General features: G+C 34.3%; 1 protein-coding gene across 1 annotated transcript in view; it reads right to left on the minus strand.

The window, feature by feature from the left end:
* Positions 1-20,807, minus strand: part of LOC106719817 (uncharacterized protein CG43867) — a 237,087-nt gene that overhangs the window by 9,784 nt on the left and 206,496 nt on the right. The window contains exons 5-17 of the mRNA XM_045680941.1: positions 9,982-10,077; positions 9,101-9,289; positions 8,484-8,597; positions 7,428-7,598; positions 6,808-6,907; positions 6,274-6,422; positions 5,689-5,814; positions 5,276-5,390; positions 4,196-4,429; positions 3,545-3,845; positions 2,844-3,051; positions 2,209-2,370; positions 1,676-1,816 (exon numbers count right to left, since the gene is read on the minus strand). Coding sequence (XP_045536897.1) covers positions 1,676-1,816; positions 2,209-2,370; positions 2,844-3,051; positions 3,545-3,845; positions 4,196-4,429; positions 5,276-5,390; positions 5,689-5,814; positions 6,274-6,422; positions 6,808-6,907; positions 7,428-7,598; positions 8,484-8,597; positions 9,101-9,289; positions 9,982-10,077 — 2,106 coding nt within the window. The remainder of the gene's footprint in view (positions 1-1,675; positions 1,817-2,208; positions 2,371-2,843; positions 3,052-3,544; positions 3,846-4,195; positions 4,430-5,275; positions 5,391-5,688; positions 5,815-6,273; positions 6,423-6,807; positions 6,908-7,427; positions 7,599-8,483; positions 8,598-9,100; positions 9,290-9,981; positions 10,078-20,807) is intronic.

The following is a 20,807-nucleotide window of genomic DNA, read 5'->3' on the forward strand; positions in this document are numbered from 1 at the left end:
GGAAACTATGATTTTACCTTTATCATAACATTCGTTAAAATGTTACATTACATAGAAATGCTTGAGAAAATGCTCTAGTGTAGTGTTTCCCAAAGTGGGCGATGACGCCCCTTTGGGAGCGTTTGAAACCTAGGAGGGGGCGATAAGAGGCCCAAAATATGGGGGGCATTGAAATTAATTAAAGTAATGAAATTGTGGTTTTTAAGTTTTAGGGCTGAATAAAAATTAGGGGGCTTTGAAATATTAGGTCCTTACATATGAAATTGGCGTTTTTCGTACTGGCCACTTTAATCACGAATTTCTCCTCTTCGGTAAGGAATTCCAAATTCAAATTTGTACAGCTATAGACTCATGTATTTGTGGTTCGATGACCGTCATTCATTTGTTTTTTTTCTTCTGTTTTTTTCTGTTTGCGTCACTCATTTTACAAAATGGAAAACTTAAAATATCGCATTATTTACGAGTACGAGTTCCTCTGTGGCACTAGTGCTGCGGAAACGACTCGAAGGGTGAATGATGTGTATGGCGGTCGTGTTGCAAAAGAAAACACAGTTCGTTTTTGGTTCCAACGTTTTCGTTCTGGAAATTTCGATCTGCAGAACAAGCCCCGTGGACGGCCTGAGACTCAAGTTGATAATTAAGAATTGAATGCTATTGTGGAAGCGGATCCATCGCAAACCACGTCCGAGTTAGCTGCGGGCTGCGATGTTAGTGATAAAACTGTTTTAATTCACTTGAAGCAAATTGGGAAGATTAAAAAGCTTGAAAGGTGGGTACCTCACGAATTGACTGAAGCAAACCGGCAAACGCGCGTCGACTGTTGCGTTACATTACTAAACCGGCACAATAATGAAGGTATTTTAAACCGAATCATTACCTGTGATGAAAAATGGGTTCTTTACGATAATCGGAAGCGCTCAGCGCTTCTGGTTGGATCCTGGCCAGCCAGCCAAATCCTGCCCCAAGCGAAAATTAACCCCAAAAAAGTTACTTGTAAGCGTTTGGTGGACTAGTGCCGGTATTGTTCATTACAGTTTTCTCAAATCTGGCCAGACTATTACGGCTGATGTCTATTGTCAGCAATTGCAAACCATGATGGAAAAGCTAGCGGCTAAACAACCTAGGCTGGTCAATCGCTCCACGCCACTGCTGCTTCACGACAACGCTAGACCACACACTGCGCAACAGACGGCTACTAAATAAGCAGAGCTTCAATTGGAAAGTCTAAGACATCCTCCGTACTCCCCGGACCTTGCTCCAACAGATTACCATTTTTTTCGAAATTTGGATAACTTCTTGCAAGGGAAAAAATTCAACTCCGATGGGGCAGTCCAAATCGCCTTCAAAGATTTTATAGATTCCCGTCCGACTGGTTTTTTTAGTAAAGGGATCAATGAACTACCTATGAGATGGCAAAAGTGCATAGAAAATAATGGTTCATACTTTGATTAATTAAATATATTATATTAAAAAATATTCGACTTTTTGTTCCTCCCATACAAAACGCCAATTTCATATGTAAGGACCTAATATAATTGATTTTCAAAGGGGGCGGTGAAAGAAATAAGTTTGACAATCACTGCTCTAGTGTATATTCACCTTAAGCGTGAATTCCTTGGATTGTCGCTTATCCAGGTTCGACTGTATATAAGAAATATAAAAGATGGTAACTGACCGCAGTTACCTGATGCTGCGGGTAGATGGCGACAGTGAGATGACTGCGCGCGTCATCGTTCTTCTCCTCAGAGTCAGAGTCCGAGGTGTGCTCCACATCCTCCACACGAGCATCCCTCATGTTTATCTGACCAGTTGGATTCTAAAACACATTTTTTTATTATATCGTGGTAAGTAAGAGCGTCGGTGACTCAGGAGTTAAGCACTTTACAATCTGCAAGTCCTGGGTTCGAATCCCGCCATGTACCAATGTGTTTTACGATTTACATATGTACATTTATATATGTACACTTACTGTGAAGGAAAACATCGTGATGCTGCACATATGTGAGAAGAAATTGAATGATATGTGTGAAGTCAACCCGCATTTGGTCAGCATTGACTATGACCTAGTCATCCCTAACTTAGGGTAGGCTCCGAGCTCCTTAGTGGGGACTTATAGTGAGCTGATGATGACATAGTGGTAACCAATATGAAAGATCGAATGAACAGTTTTTTTTCTAAAGAAGAAGTGAAGAAAACTTAATCACTCACTTGATCACCGGGTGATTTGAAGTACAGGAACATTTTCCCAATGAGAACACACCAGCTCTTCTTGGCATGGCCATTCTTCACCTTGGTCAGCCAACCCTGGATAGTCGGCTTGTTGTCCTCCTTGCTTAACAACAGCTTTGTTGCATTTCTTCTTTGTACATTCTGAAAAAAAAAATTAAAAAACTTACCATCGGTTTCTAAGACCAAAAACTCTGTGTAAAGTATCAATGTTAAGTTTAAGCGGGGATTTTGGTCTCAGAAACCCACGATTAAACGGTCTTTCTGTAATTTTTTTTTTTCTTAAACATATCATCGAAAATTAGCAGTTTTCAAATTTGAATGCTTTTAGATGGAGATGTTTATTACATGTCGAACCATTACATAAAGAAATATAGTAAAAAAGTTAAAATTAAGTAAATAGACAAAATCTAAAGAAATAATTTCTTAACCGCTAAATAGAGTATAAAGAAATTACTAAAAAAAAAAAAATGACCAATTCTTTTTAAATAGACGAGTTTTTTCGTCTCCTGTAAAATTAATAAAAATGATTTATACATTGTTAGCTAAGGGAAGATGTTTCAACCCTTTTATTTGCAGATTTTTTTCCCCAATACCTACCTACCCAATATGCCTACCTGTAATACTCTAATCCAGTCCTCCATAGTAGCTATACTATCAGCTGTGAGGTAGTAAGTGCGGCTACCAGTGAATATCTCGAAAGTGGCAGCACCTTCATTCCGGGATATCTTGCAGGCCTCGCCCAGACCTATCTGACCTTGAGGCTTTCTGTTCACTTCTGATTGCGACTTCCAATACGATAGGGTGCCATTTTTCAATACAAACCTGGAAGAATAAATAAGTTTTTTGTTAATATTATACACTAGTTGTCGCATACGACTCCGTCTGCGCGGAATTAAAAAAAACGTAATAAGTAACCTATGTGTTTTTCCAGAATATGTTCTAAGTCTATGCCAATTTTCAGCTATATCCATGCAGCCGTTTTGGAGATACCTTCTGTCAAACATCCATACATCGATCCAAATATCCAAACATACGCATTTGCATTAGTAAAATTGAAAAAAAATCATATTTCAAATTTCAAAAAAAAATATTTTTTTTATTTTTATCTGTCAAATAATCAGGGTTTGCTCTGGGTAATATCCAGAACTGTCAAACCAATTTGACGTTAGTCTGACTGGAAGGTAGCTGATGTATACGGGAAAATTATTGACTACGTTTATTTTCTGCATGTACCAAGTCACGGGCGACAACTAGTTCATCATAAAACTACATCACAGAAATTAAAAAAATCAGTCATTTTCTTAGTAACACTTACCATCTTTTTCTCCAGGTCTTCAGTTTCCCTCCCAATTTCGCAAGATGTCCGCTCTTTTCTAAAGCATCATGTCGTCGTGGGGAATCAGATAAGCCTCCTGATCCTCCCGCTCCGAGTGCTAAGGAGCTGGTGGGCAGTGTTCCTGCAGCGCCATGGGGCGGGGCTCCGGGACACATGGGCGGGGCGTTCAGTCCGGAGGGCGGGGCTCCGCTGCCGGCCGGAGTGCGACACGCCCCCTCGCACGAGCCCGCGTCCGGAGGTATCGCGTAGTCGTCAGACATGCCTGACTCAAATGACGTGTCTGAAGAAATAATAAATAGTTACAAACAACAAAAAAATCTAGTTTGAATGTAGCTAGACGAAAAATTTAAAACCAGTAACAAACATTTCTTTTTCAGTAGATTTATCGTTGATTTCTGAGACCAAAATCTCTGTCTAAATTTATCATCATCCCTTCTTTCCTACCTTTTTTATCTCAGAAACCAACAATTTAACACACAAAGTGTGCTTCAAATATTTAAAAAAAAACATGTATTATTTATTAATTATAAAAGACACTATTTAATAATTATAGGACAATATTTAAGTTGCGATAGCAAAAAAACTAGATACAATTTTAATTATTCAATAATTATCTAACGAACTGCCTACCTCTAGTCTTGCTCTGTTTACTGGGAGAGCCACTACTGGATCTCTTGGCGGGACTGAGACTGGAGCTGGTCTTCACACTCTTGGAGGGGCTGCTGGCGCTGAGGCTGGTGTCGGAGGAGCTGCACTGACCGTTGGTGTTGGCCAGCAGACCATGGCTCGACTGCTGTATGGAGCTTGGTAATATGCTCGTCATGGTTACGTTGTTCATTGGCATCTGGTTTGATGAATGTCCACCTGGAGGTCAAAGATGGCATAAGTGTTACCATGTCTTGTGATTTTATGACACCACACTTTTTCACATCTAATTAATATTATAAACTAGCTTTTATCCGCGACTCCGTCCGCGCGGAATAAAAAATAGAAAACGGGGTAAAAATTATCCTATGTCCGTTTCCTGGTTCTAAGCTACCCACCAATTTTCAGTCAAATCGATTCAGCCGTTCTTGAGTTATAAATAGTGTAACTAACACGACTTTCTTTTATATATATAGATTATAAATGCGAATGTTTGGATGTATGGATGGATTTATTTGATGGTATCTCCAAAACGGCTCAACGGATCTCGCTGGAATTTGGCGTAAATGTAGAAGATAGTTTGGAAGAACACATAGGCTACTAATTACGTTTTTTTTTAATTCTGCGGAGACGGATTCGCGGGCGAGAAACTAGTCTTCACATAAATGCTTGTCAGTAATGTTCTTGAGTACTGTAAAATAGGGTGAATTGACTATTTTTCGTTACTAAAACCACTATTAATTACAATTATTTCACAACTCAGATAAAATCAACAATTCGTTAACGAAAATACAGTACATTACAGTGAAAATGAAATGAAAATGAAAATCTTTGTGTGTAAAGACAGTGTAAAGACTTTTCGTTTCTATTCACCCATTGAATTCTATTTATCCCGTTTTACTATTGTTTTTAGTAAGTCAAAGATTATCAACCAAAAAGCTTATCATGAAGAGAAAGCAGTGAAGGACCAAAAAGAAGAAGTCAGGACCCAAATTTATGTCTATGGTCTCTGTCTACCTTTCTGGGTAACAAGCTTGAGTTATATTGTTTTAGTGTAATATTCACCATAAGGATTGTGATGTGGCGTGTTGTGAACGGTAACGCCCATCGACTCCTCCCCATCCGAGGAGTCATCGGATGAGTCTCCTGTAAACGGCATCGATCTGATCTGACTCGCTCTCTGTAATTGTACAAAAGTTAACATATTAAATTAAAACAATCAAAAATAATACAGAATAGAATATTTTATAAATAAAAATGTGTTATTTTTTTGAGTGAAAGGAAAGTTTTATTTTGGAGATGTTTAAAAATACAACTTATATTTATTACAACTGAAGTTTTTTTCTATATTGATGCACAATTAGTGATATTTTTAGGTTATAAATAAATTACCCCTATACTTATAATCTCCCCTAACTTAGGGTAGGCTCGGAGCCCATCGATGGGTACGTATAGTGAGCTGATGATAAATAACTTACTCCTTTAACCGTGGCGTACACAGGCACAGATATATCCTGGTAACTGGTGGACTCGTGCATTGGCCGAGGACAGGGAGGTGGGCTCAGTTCCTCCTCCACCGACTGTTGGAGACCGTCGTCTGCCACCTTTAGAGGTTAAAACGGTTAAAATTAAACAAATACTTTATAAGACAGCCCTTTCAAATCGTTGTTAGTTTTGCTTACTAAATTAAAAGACAAGTGTAAATCAGATAGTCACTTTTTTTCTTCAATGTTATACCAAATAAAGTAAGAAGTCAATTTCGTTAATATTTCAAAACTGTCATTATTCTAGGATCACGATGAAACAATCAGTTGTCCGTGACATTGTTTGCGCGGAATTAAAACAAAATCTAGTGATAAACATAGCCAATATCACTGAGGGATAGTTCTGAACTTCCCTTAAAATGAAAGAATTTTTCAAATCGCTTCAGTAATTTCGGAGTCAATTCTATGCAAAACAAACAAACAATCAAATCTTTTCTATTTATAATATTAGAAGAAATAAGATATATGTGAGAATGGTTCACTTTGTCCTATTTGGTAATGTCCAGTATCCGTACCCACCTGGTATATCTTGGCCTCCCAGCTGGGGAAGCGGTGCAGTGGGGGTGTGGGTGGTCGCGGGTTGTCGGAGGCGGAGCTGTCTGCAGTGGAGCCGCGGCTGTGTCCCTGCACCACCACGTTTACAGCGCCTTGCCACGCCGGTGTACGTTCTGACATCACATTCGTACACATTACACACTTGATATACCTTTTTTTTCGTGGGCAAATTCCTTACACATACCACCCTTACGGGGACGCTTGATATACCTATATGCCTATCGCAAGACAACTCACTCGATGGTGACTTAAACACTCCCGTATTGCTTAAATCTCATACTAAATCTACAATAAGGAATTTACTTAGTGACCACCCTAAGGGCGGTAGTGTAACAATAAAAATTAAAAAGTAATTGATACTATTGGATACTTGTTTTCATAAGGTATTGGGCGTTTATATTATAGATAACTTTATTGAAAGATTAGCTTTAAAAAGATAAGTAGAAACTTCAGAAACCGGGTATTAGATATTGTCTTAAGTGTCAAATGCTTGCATACCTCTACTAGGTGTATAAATCTCAGCGTAATCGTGTGTCGTATCTCCGTCAGTCGATGTGTTAGGCGTCGTTGGTAAAACTACTAGATTTTCTACTGCAGCCTGTAAAAAAAAACATATTGTCATACCTACCGTAAGCAAAAACAAGTGTTATAATTTGTAACATTTGGTTATTTAACCAAATAAACATTGATGAACCACACAAAAGACAGGCGTGAAGTGAAGTAAATCTACGAACAGTGTGATGAGAGTGCATGCCGGAGGCCTTTAAGTCCTCTATCCCTTCTCACCCTTTTCTTTAAAAAAATCATCTCCGTCAAACCCTCTATCCTTCCTAAAATAAGATGGGAATAGGACGCATAGAAGGGAAAATATTCTCTGTCTGTGCTCCCCGCTCTGGTTGCTTCTCTATTTCGTCAAATTCAGGTGGCCGGTTGCTAGTTTGCCAACTTATAATATAAAATGTAATTTGTGTGAAGAAACTCTCGCATGTCTTGTTATTTTACAATCTTGGTGTTTTAATGATTTAACACGTTCAATGCCATCTGGCGTGTTCAATTTCATACGACAAAATGTTAGTGGCATTATGAGTGGTAATGATTTAAATAATTAATAAGTTTACCGCTAAATCATCAGCAAGCAAGGTAGCTGTGGTCCTCTCATCCATCGTCCTATTCATAGTGTTAAGAGCTTGGTTGGCAACGTTAGTACTCTGCATAAGATTTGTAGCACCAATAGACAAGTTCCTTCGATGTCTCGCCGGTGTGCTGTAGTGAGGCTCCGAGTTGGGTAACTGAGGATTATGACGTCATTAAATTTGTGTCATGTTATTACGTTGTTAGTCTAATGCAAAGTAAGGATAATAAAGCTTCAATTTGGGTGATTGTGGTGACGTATGTAAGACGATTTTCAATAAACTACATACGTCATATTTACCGTTGGTTTCTGAGACCAATATCTCTTTATATATTGTCATCCCTGTCATTATCTTTGACAAAACAGAGATAACAATTTATTTTAAATGGATATTTTGGTTTCAGAAACCTATAGTAATGTAATAAAAACAACACATCATATGTTTATCTAGGATTTTTTTTCTATGGTGATGTTTCTTTTGATCTTATACATTACATTTTTAGTATAACATTCAAAGATTTATTAATTTGAGTTAATAACTACAATATTTTGATATTCTTAAAACCAAATGTTAAAAAGAGAAAAAATAACTTTAGTGATTGTACTAAAGACTTCAATAACAAATATTGGAGTTATAAATAAAATGCATTTTGGGAAAGATTTATATGTATACAACATCCTAAATGTTATAAATAAAAATGCTAATTATAAATCTATTAGAATCAGAAATTTCTAAAGTAAGCAAATCTAGAAAAGTGCAATTATTTTTAGAACTTAAATATGATAATTTTTCTTCGGAACAATTAATTGCCAGTGTTAGACAAAATTTTGTATTAAAAAGTGAAATATTTAACATATAACTGACACAGGGTCTTTCAATGATAACTAAGAAAGGCCCTTAGTGTGTTCCTTGAATAGATAAATCTACAGTAAGGGCCCCTTGAAGTAGGCACTCATAATAGAGGTATCTAGGTGCGACTGAACCAAATGTTAAAACTGCTGGCAACAAAAACACATAGCTTCCTAATATTACAACCACTACCTGGGGCCCTTCAAGGCTCTCTGATCGACGTCTGTTCGCGGCCAAAAGGCTCGTCGAAGTTCTGGAAGCTTCCTCACTCCTCACCTCGAGGGATAGACTCGCTCGAGTAGGTAACTGAGAAGTCAATTTTATACCATCACCTATTGTCAATTCTTACCATTTTCTTTGTTGTAAATTTGAATTTATTGAATATTACATATTGTTGTAAAATGTTGTCTTACATATTAAAAAATACATTAATTAATTATATCAATTATATAATAAAATTTTTACTAAAATGATTTTAAGAAATGTTTCTAAGGAATTTTATGTTTTTTTACTTTTATTTCGAATATTATAAACATATAGATATTTGAAAAACTTATGTTAATATATATGGATATGGATTGTATGTGATGTTTACTAATAACATAGACTAATACCATAGTTAATGCACAAAATATCATATCAAGCTAAAGCTGTATATGCATACTTTGAATGTACATATACATAACATATATGTAATGCTCACCTTTACTTAAAAAAAACTGTTTTGGTTCAAATAACTATAATTCAACTGTTATTTTTACTATACTATAATTTTATCTGTAACATTGGCAGTTAAAAGTTCAACTTACAACACAATTCCGGGTGCCCTGTGTAGCGATGTGATTCCTGAGGAGTTCCAGCTGTTGATTGCAGCGGTCGTTTTGCTCCCTCAGTAGCTGATTCTGCTGCTCCAGCTCTCGTAGCTTGTTGGTCACCCACTCTTTGATCCTGGCGGCTTTAGCTTCCACCTGCTTCGCGTCTTGGAGTCGCAGCTGCTTCTGGAGAAATTAGACATGTCATAACCCAATAAACTATGATTCTAAATACAAACAGACAAAAATTAATGCATATTATGAGTTTCAAATCTTAAATTATTTGAGTAAGCTTTATTTTCATTCAGAAGAGGAATAATATGATGAAGTAGAAAAACTTGGAAATAATGTTGTAAACAAAGACATGATAGTGAAAGTAAAAATTATTTGAATGCGTATAAAATTATTACTTGACATAATTCCATTCCATTTTTAATTGGAATTAAGCTCTTCGTAATTTCTAGTAATTTTTAATACAAATATAATCATATTGGATAAAGAAATAGTAAATTCGACTACACAAGAAAGATTTACCTGCATCTTGTCTTGCTTTGATTTACATCATTTGTAATCACCAACAATTATAAAATGCTTTGAGCGTAAAATGGATTATGTTTTAATTCATAATTTTATAGAAAAATGCATTCTAAACAAACAATCCCAAACAAACTTGTAATACGTCAAAGTGACGTACACTTTGTGACGTAAAAAATCCGTTGACAGCAATACCCGCTTGAATGCGAGGTCTTAATGTTGTTTAGAAACAGGACAAATAATTAAGGATTTTTTTATTTGGTTTCAATGCAAGCTTAAAAAAAGATTTCTTTTCCAATGTTATTAAAAATACAAGCATAATAGTTTTAATATAATAGTTGTACCTGTTCTTCAATTTGCCCCTCTAGCCGCGAGATGGCTCTCGGAGCGCCCTCAGCACCCGCCGGCCACTCGCAGAGCCGCTGCTCCATGGCGCGGACCTGAAATTATTTAAAAGTTATTATTATTACGTTTATAATAAACATATTTTTTTAATAAAACAGACGATATAAAAGATATCGATATCTTTAGTTTAGAATAATATTTAGGTTAATAATTTGCTCTTGTATTATTTAAGGTACTTTATCAGAGGATTTGTAATAAAATAGTGGAATTTGGAGCAAGCGAGTACAAAATGACTAAAATTAAACCCAATTGCGATATATATTTCTACATTTAGATAGGAATCAGTAGTCTGCGGTGACAAGTTTCAAACCTTGGTTAACCGCAGCATCTAGACTATGCAATGTATACTGCATAATATAGTTTAGTAATATACGGAAGTATTATATTATTTTAGATCAATTATAATGATTGATTATAATCCCATCTTTGTAAGAATTCGAAGATGAAAAAAGAAAAATATTTGTGTGTCTTGTTCAATGATAATTCCTCGATATCGGATAAAACACGGCTAATTAAAATTTACCTATACTGCAGCATTATGATATACCATCTTGTGTATAGTTTGAAGACCATTTCTAAATATTGATTTTACTGTTTGAATGTCGAATTACATTCGAAGAGAGATTTAAAGGATATTAAAAGCGCATCCGCTTAAGGATTCAGACGGATGGATTAAGTTAAGCATACTGAAACAGCATTGGATTACCTTAAAAATAAATGGAAAGAGAATTCACGGGACCAATTTAGACGAGATTGTAAACATGTATTAACTCTGACCAATACATCGATGTGTTGCCATAATAAGGAATTGAATTCACAGGAAAAGAAGTTTTAAATGAATGAATAAATCCTGAAAATGTTCGATTTCGTGGAAAATATCGTAAAGAGCATTTACAAGCACAAGTTAATTAAAATGCTTACTTTGCAGATTTATCAAAAGTTTTAGAACAAACTTTAATTATATTTTTCAAACTTTATTAACCGTGTAATTGAAGAAAAAAAATTACTTAGTGGAATTAAAATGTTTACTCAAAGGTTTCTTATACCCTCATCAACTTACATACGGCTTCCATTTGAACCGATAGCAAACTCTAGTCTACAGTTTGCCCCCAACGCGAATGTATGTTGTGTGTGTTTCCTAATCTCTAAGGGTTGGATCACACAGTACGGGGCGGAGAGCAGAGTAGAATTTTATCGCAAATATAAATAAATAACTTTTATACCTATATTGTCATCACTAGCATTCTCCGAATAAAAAAAGAGACAACGATATGTGTCAAACAAGCATAACGGTACGATATGTACAACACTTCTTTACACAATACCTAAAATATTACAGTCAACTTATAGTAACTAAAACTATGTCACACTATAGTAAAGGATGTTCGTTGTAACGATATATAACTTTTGAAGAATAATCACTTATTTTAATTCGAACGTTACCATCATAATTTGTTCACGTTTTATACTTACTCAGGTCCACGTAGGGTTTTGTAACCGTCATTCCGCAAGATTCCTGTCTTTATTTTGAATGAATGAACCACTGCCTAGAACTCAATCGTTCACTCACTTTGTGTAAAGTTCTCTTCACTATACAGTGTCTTTACGCATTATCGATAGTGATGCAACGGATGTCTGTTTCCGTTTCCGCAAGTGCGGAAGTTCCGCGTGCTTTTCAACATCCGTTTCTGCTTCTGTTTCCGCAACTTTTATAACGGAGATAAAACGGAACTTTACGACGGCTGAGAGATCCAAATGCGCGGCGCGAGACGGGCAGTCCGTGTGCGGCTTTTCGGCACTTGTCGCATTTGTTTGTTTACGTACTATTTTGTGAATTTAAGCGCGTAATATTTTCTGCTGCTTTTTGAAACAATCAGTTTCTCTTGCTAGAGTAAACTGTCTAGTTGTTGTCCATATAAAATTTGACAACTGGCAAAATGTGACCATTTCATACTTACGAGTTATTAAATGTACTTTTGAATAAGTGATAACCATGTAATATATCATCATTATATAGTTAGAAATATATTTGTCGTTTGTCAACACGAGTGGTTTGGCGAACTTTAATTTGTATATAGTGTAATTTTGTTTCCTGAAAATAAATTAAAAAAAAACGCGTATTTTAACTTATTGCAGCGCAGTAAAAATACATACATTGAAGGCTAAAGGACACCGATATCCAATACCTTAATAAATTAAAAACGAAAACAAACTGTTTTTACCGAAACAAATATTTTTGTAAATATGTTTTTATTATTATTTTTTACACTTCTGTTTCCGCATCCGTTTCCGTTTCCGTTTCTGCTAAAATTTATTTTTGACATCTGTTTCCGTTTCTGGTTCCGGTAAGACACTTCCGTTGCATCACTAATTATCGATTAGTCCGATCTTATCAGTCAGAGAAATTCACAAAGCTATAATTTAAAGAGAAGAGTTATAATTTTACTAATATTATAAATGTGAATGTTTAGATGAATGGAGATGTAGAACAGTCTGGCAAAACATAGGCTACTTATTAAGTTTTTTTTAATTCCGCGCGGACGGGTTCGCGGGCGACAGCTTGTTTATCATATATTCTGTATAAATATGACTAGGATATGTGGCATCTTAATTTATCGAAATTCCAATGAGAACAATTATTTTAATTTAGTAACAATAATAAATTCAGATGGTCGTCATATTGTCCTATAATAGAAAGTAATTAAACTTATTTCTTTTAACAATAATGTTAACCATAAACAAAGGGCAGGGATGATGTGACCAGAGAGAATACAGGAATAGATATCATTAATCACAAACGCGGTAATTTGCCTGAGTCACGGCGCGCCTCGGCGACGGCGACCGAAAGCCGCGGATGGCAGACGGCTTTCTAAATCTGGCAACACTTCGCCCCACAACACAAATAAGCAATAACCATGGAGATGATCCTAAGATACTACTAAAATATAACTGTATTTCTCCAAAAATACTGTTAGACACTATTTAGTTAAACACGTGTTTTAACCCTTTGACCGCCGCTCATTGATATTATTGACGTCAACATGGTTATATGTTACACCACAAATATTTATCACTACAATCCTTTCGGTATAAGTACTTCATTATTTATTGGTAAAGATCGATGATTTGTCAAAAATCGCGCCGGGCGCTAGACTCGGTATAAAAGGGTTGACGTATGTTTAAGTTAAAATGTATTTGAAACAGTAAGTTTTTTATGGTAAGGCCTTATGCCTTTAAGACTTCTGGACGAAAGATAATGAGAGATAAGTTTCCTAGCTCTATATATGGTACACTTTAAACCGAGCTTAACTTTGCAACAAATTACTTTCCTTATGTGGAAATTTGCATTTCTAAGACATCTATAGAATTAGGTTTCAAAATAAAAACATATATAGTTACAAAATACAAAACTTAGAATACGTTTCTTGAAAATAACTCCATTTTCAAGAAAATTGTTATGTCATTAACAATTGGCGAGTATAAGGAGTATGCAAAATTTTATAATGGTCAATACTTTCTTACAAAACAAACAAACTTTCATTCAAATTCGTAATATTAATATAGAGACTTCGCATAATAAACGCGACTGTTAATTTCACTTACAAGTTTTAATGATTAACACAGGACTTGGTTCATTACTAGACTCCGACTAATTAAACTGTTACCAGCTAACTGTGATGAATCGTTGATTTACTAACTTCCTTATTTGGTCTGTGGTTATGAGCTGTTAATTTCTGAAAGCTTTCAACGGAAGTTATAAAGAATAGATAGTTATATTTGCCACGTTGTTTATGATTCACGCCGCTCGCACTCATATTTTAGACAGATATAATATTATTCAAAAGTTCTATGTCTCTTATATTAAATCATATAAATGTACTGTGTGTAGCTCGAACTTTATGGTCATTTCTTTTTTTTAAAAAAGAAGAACTTGTTAAAACGGATGTTGGTGACTTTCGTGTCGTTCTTAATATAAAAAGTTCTAAAACGGATTCCATTTTTAAATTTTATGGCGCGCTTTCCCGATACGGATTTGTTGTTTTGTTAATTTAAGGGATGATGTGCTATCAATCTATGTTTACAAGTGAATGGAACCATTTGCCGCTTTAAATAGATCAAAGAGCTTGCAATTGGAAGTGTCTCGGATGTGAGACATCCGGTGTTGTTTTATCCAAGTGTTATCCAACACCGGTCACGTTTGTTAGACAATGGAGATCAGTTACTCGGATAAATATGTGACCACTCGTACAAAATTATTGCTATTGCTTTTCTTTCTTGAAAACTTAAGATAGGAATATGTTTTTGTATGGATGTTATATGCTAGAAAATATTTATTAACACTATTATATGCTTATAGCCATGTGTAAATCAGCTCTGAATCGGTTCAAAAGTTCAGCTCATATAAAATTGAACCGTTGCGCTGCGGTTCCACAACTTGACATCTCTACCAATATACTAAGACTATGTTGAGTTGTCGAGACGCCAGCTGCCTGGTGACAAGCAGTTTGTTCGATACGCAAACCATAATTGTATGCAGGTACAAATTGAGCTGACTCGCAATACACATGTGAGTCGTGAGCTGATCTGCAGGTCATCAATTTTATTTCAGTTACCCATATCTATATTCTAATATAGATCGCTCTTGCTTTTGTGAATACTTTATGCAACATAAAAGCTAGAAATATCTATTCATATATTTCAGATATTGTTTGCTTTTCAAAACCTGAATGTGTAATATTGCCAAAATTCACATGTTTCCCGCATTATGACAGTGCTTTGCATCTCACCAAAAATATTTAGATATAGTACGCCGCACTGCAGTACCAACAACGACCTATATTTTATACGTAAGGCTTTTACAACAATAACCGTAGAAAATGTAAAAGGTTTTCGGTGTTGAGGAATTAAGAGAGAATAATTAATTTTCACCAGAATAAACGGAAGTCTCTAGATCTGTACGAACTGTTCAACTTGTTGTGTCTTTTTTTAACATTATGTGTAACCATTTTTTGCATGATTTTCTTAGCTTCGGGGTTTTTGTAATCTATAATATTAATAACTAGCTATCGCCCACAACTCCGTCTGCGCAGAATTTAAAAAAAATGTAATAAGTAGCCTACGTGTTCTTCCTGACTTTGTTCTACATCTGTGCAAAATTTCATCAAGATCCGTTGAGCCGTTTCTGAGTTACCCTCAAACAAACAACCATCCATTCATCCATCTAAACATTCGCATTTATAATATTAGTAAGATAAAAGGTTTTATTTTAAGCAAAGTAGGTTTAGAGAGTTATTAACGATAATTGAAATATGATATCGGCTAATCCACTGAAAGATGGATTTATTTAAATACGTTTTATCTGTGCTAAAAGCGAAATATTAAAACGATATATTGATCAGCCGAAAACAACAATTTAATTAAAATATTATAGACAGATTAAAAAATGTAGATGAATAAAAAAGAACTTGGCAGTCTATTGTGTTGTCGGGCTTTCCCTCAGATCCCCGTCCCTGCCTTTAATGAGACGCCTTTCAAGTTGTCAAGGGGCGACTTGTTGACCTAAAAGGTTCGATGCAGTCCTTCAATATCGAATATGATGGAGCTTTTTCTAAGAGCAACTGCTCACTTATTGACGAAACATATTTTAGAATATAACATAAAATACATAGATACATATGAATAAATAACTTTGTACGGTTTTATTACATACAGTTACATTTATACAACAATAATTATAATTGTTTAATTTCTATTTATACATTAATTAAATTATATTCATATAAAAAAATTAAACGTTAGTTAAAATCGTAAATATTATTTATAATATTAATTATAAATCTATATTACTATATTTAATATGAGTACTTATTTTAAACTAATATCATAAATGCGAAAGTTTAAATGGATGGATGGATGTCTGCTAGAAGGTAACTCAGGAACGGCTCAACGGATCTTGATGAAATTTGGCACAGACGTAGAACATAGTCTGGAAGAACATATAGACTGCTTATCAAGTTTTTTTTTAAATTCCGCGCAGACGGAGCTGCCGGCGACAGCTAGTGTATATACGGAATTGAAATTCTTAACTCTATCCTTCTAAGTGTTTAATTAATCTAATGTAATTTTTAGTGCATACTCTCAAGTTCTAATTAAAATGAAGACAAAACGACCGCAGTCCCTAATCCCACAGATAATAAATTAAAGGCTACTGAAGCTCATGTTTCTTTAGGGGATAGAATGGAGTGGCAAAGTTACGCTAAATAGAATTTACTAAGCAAATTAACGATTCATCTGTGAGTTTGCTAAAATGCGCTCATTAGCTAATGAATCGGTAGATTTTATTTCAGCGTTCGGTCTGATGTTGAAAACTGGATATTTTCCATTTATAATAGTTTTTCTTACATTGTGAAGAGGAATTTGGGATTTATTATATCATTTTCGAATTGTGAAGTACTATAAATGAGGTAAAGGCTTAGTGATGCTTTAAAAAACTTTGGTAGTTACTTAAACAACCTCATAAGTTCACACTTAATCTACATTAAGGGTCTCCATTAGCACTTGATTAATGATTGTAAATGCCACGGTAAAACGTAAATTTATGCCGTAAACTAATTATTAATTTTGAAACCCTAACTTCTAGTAACATTTTCAATTAACAAATGTCGCATTTACTGTCACATAACTTTAAGAGACTATTCTCTAAAAACCCTTCCCGGGTTAAGTTTTCGTGAAGCATACGATTTTATAAGCCAATTCTGAAATATTTGATCATACGTGCAAACTATTTTTATTAAGTGTTTTTTTAATAATTTGTGATACGATTACTGTGGTATTTGCTTCACATAAATTTATTGTCAATATATTCGTTCTATACAAATTATTGTTCCGTTTCTAGAATAGATTAAAAATAGTTCAGGCTTTTTTAAACCCAATTATTATTCAATTTGTATTTCGTCATACTTTTGGAATTATGTTGCGTTTAAATGTTTAAAAAAATACATTAATAAGTTGGGTGGTTTACTGTTTGTGCATCCGTAGTGTGTTCTGATTTTTACGATTATAACTAAGAAGATAATTAAATGTTTCTACCATAAAAAAAAAAAAAAAAACTAGAATAGATAATAGTAAAACACAAAAATTTCAAAATATTTTTCACTGTAGTCACTTTTGTAATGTAAAAAGTTAAGATATAATAAATCACTCTTCTAACTTCACAAACACTTTACCAACTAGTGTACGTAAAATTAAAAAGCGACCATCCTCAAAGGCGCATGGAATTTTAAATTTGTAACTCGGGAAGCGAGAACCGACGTACGCGTTCGCCGTGCGGAAACGAACTAACACAGGCGACGAAATCCTACAGGACTAGGGTTACCATCTAGCTATCGGGAAAAGGATAAATTGAACCGAAAATTTCAACTTTTTAACTTTAAATATAAAGAGAGATTTTTTTAGTTACAGTTCCAGTAAAAAAGAGAAACTGAAAAATTTTTTAGAATATAAAACTTACTAATAAACTATTTTTTTTTACTTAATTTGATAAATGCAATATTTTTTTTACATATAAATTGTCTAGCATTTTGTTGATACATCATAAAATTACAATCTCTTTTAATAAATTTCTTAAATCATGATACGAAAAATATCCGTCAAATTCAATGCAAATATGGTAACTCTTTTCAGGACGTGGGGTATACTCTATGGATCGATATTTACATAGTGCTTTTAATATGCCACCGCCAACTTGTTTATTTTTATACTTTAATGAATTCTATCGGGATCCTTTGGGATAAAGAACGGTGAACTTGATAGATCCATTAATGAATACGTCACAGATAACTAAGTATTATTGAACAGATTATAAAAAATTCTTTTAGATTTCACAGATATTTTTTCTATATAAGTCCAAAGTTTTTTAATAATAGTGTAATTAATTTTTTTTTCTTAAATTTATGTTTTTTTTATCGTTACTCAAAAAAATTACTTAGTTGATGCTAGAAATAAACAAAAATGTTTTCCTTAAAGGGTTTTATTTTGGTAAATTAATTTTAAAACATTTTCAGGCTTCCTTGATGAAAAATTCCACCTGTTTTCCATTAGTGCCTTGCCCCAGGGATTGTGGGCACTCGCATTTAGAATAGTTTCGGTGGGAAATTTAAATGACATGAAATAACTTTATTATTTGAAATTCTAACCTAAAATGTAATAGAAATTTATTTAATTCATATCTTACGTAATTTAGTCACCGAGAAATGTAGTTTATTTATTATTTTACATTATGGTATAAATAAATATGGTATTAGTTTGGTTTTTTAAAGTTTGATAATGAAAGTATTACGTTCAAAAGTATTGTAACTGTAATTTTCCTAGTAAACAAAAATGAGTATGTTTCAAAACGTTCCATTCATAAGTACAATCGCGTACAGTTATTACTTGCGACATAAAATCTCATTAATATTCATAAAACACAAGAAGCCGTTTCGAACGCTCAAACGTTATGTCGTTTACCTTATTTATGTAAATAGAAAATTATACATGTAAACAACGTCGTTTTAGATACGCCTGAAGCGTCGTGTGGTTTTAAATGAAAATGTATTTCCAAACGTGCCGTATTTGTGTCGGTATGATTTACTAGCCGTCTGTCACTGGTAAGCTAGACAAATTCACATTTCTCTTATTATTAGCTATTAAAAATGTTTCCGAAAGCGGTTCGATTGTGTCTTATTTACTATAGTTATGAATTGCAAAGCGGTTAGCGTTTAAAAATAAATAAATATAATTCTTTTGTATGAAATTCTATTAATACATTTTTTTTAGCAAAAAGGAAACCTAGTCTCAAAGTTAAAAGCGAAAGCTGGAGTGCATATTTATGTACTATTCTAAAATAAACCTGTGTATGATGCACGTAAAAAGCGTAAAAGTACAGTCGCCACCAAAAATTTGTTGCACAGTTGTTTTATTGCAAAAATAAGTTTGACATTTGTTGAGGTTTATTGCGTCGCGTCGGTTGTGTCGTTCCAGTGTCGTGTTCGTATAACTGGTGATGTATGAGTGTGACGCATCTTGGACTTGCTCCAAAACTGTACTGAAGGACTCTCAGCCAAGGCTAGACTCGCCTTGAAAACATGGCAGCACTAACTCGATACCGTTTTATACTCAAGATGGAATTCAGATTTATTTTATACAATTTTTTTACTTGGTAATGGTGTGACGTCGCTCTTTTGTTTAGGATAAGCTAAACTTACATTACTATACATTGAAATAATGGTATGTTCTTTATTAAACCAAACAGATAGCTTCCAAATAACTTAAAATTTTATGTTTTTGTAGAGCTTTTAAGTTTATTTATTATGGGCAGAGGTATCAGTTATAAAGCGATAAAGCAGTAAAGTAAAAATGGTGACATTATTATACTATCACTAAAGTAACATAGAAATTTAGTAAAAATCCAAAGAAACAGAAAGCAGGAAAATGTTAAAAAAATGTGCATACAAAAACATTTTTCTAGTTTAATGTAAAACCATTCAGTTTTACGAACCTAGATAATGCACACTGTGCTCGAGTTTCGTCTTAGCGAAACTGCTTCTTGGTCAAATAACAGTTATTAAGCGGAGAACATTCTAGACTGTATTGCTTTTTGTGTTAAAAGAGTTCAGTACGCTACTGACTATGTAATGCGTATAACACTTACGTATAACTACGTCTTTGAAGCTAATGAACGTCTAAAAAAGACAATCAATATCAAAAGTGCTTAGTGTACTAAATCATCTTACAATCTTTCTGAGTAGGAATCTAACAGTGGTAGAGTCTTCAAATGCGCTAGCTGCTGCACGAATGGCCCGCTTGCCACAATATCACGAACAGACCACAGAAGACGTAGTGTAGTGGAAATACTTCCGCATTTCATCTTATTAAGTGTGGTGCTGAAGACTTGAAATCGATTTTTGATTAAGTAGATTGTTTTGTTACTATACAAAAATCGAATCTAAAGTTTTGCTTAGCCACGAATTCGCAAAAAAGCACTCTGGCATATAGCCATAAGGCTGTCAGAAAAAGAAATATAAGACGCTTTCTAATCAAGGCGAAAGCAAACTATTTATATAGGACGTTGGTAATCTATTGGGTATCAATTTCACGTTGGAAAGAATCCAGAAAGGATGTTCTGGAAAATTCCATCAATGCGGTAGACGCGTATAATAGATCTCGGTCGCATTGCATTCAGACTTATCTATAGCTATTCAATATGGCTAACTTGTGGAATTATTTTATTCTTATAAAATGAAAATCATTTTTTTAGGTACATTACCTATATATACCCAGGGTTAGTAACACATTTACAAGGGTTTCAACAATAGAAATAGTGGTAGCACGGAGTGTACTCTTTAACTAATACTGTACTACATCTTGTTGCAACAATGTCAATAAAATTTCTTTGGATGTAATTTTATCAATAATATTTAACGACGGGTCGTACGCGACCTATTTTATAAGGTTTCCCTTGTTTCATTACAATATTTAGGGTAAAACTATCGATCAATGAGACGAGCAGCAACCCTAATAGAAACAATGGACCCTACGTATTACCTCACTGACTCATACATGTTTAGAATTATGACGAGAGATTTTAAACTTTATTCCATTGTGTTAAGAATTATATGAGATGGAACGTTCGTGATAAAAGCTCTATTTGTGGATGCATTCTCTTCGTCTGACTGCAGAACACCATCAAATATTTGACCAATAAACTGATGGAATAGCTTGCAAT

Source organism: Papilio machaon, chromosome 14 (assembly GCF_912999745.1).
Source record: "Papilio machaon chromosome 14, ilPapMach1.1, whole genome shotgun sequence".
NCBI classification, from domain to species: domain Eukaryota; kingdom Metazoa; phylum Arthropoda; class Insecta; order Lepidoptera; family Papilionidae; genus Papilio; species Papilio machaon.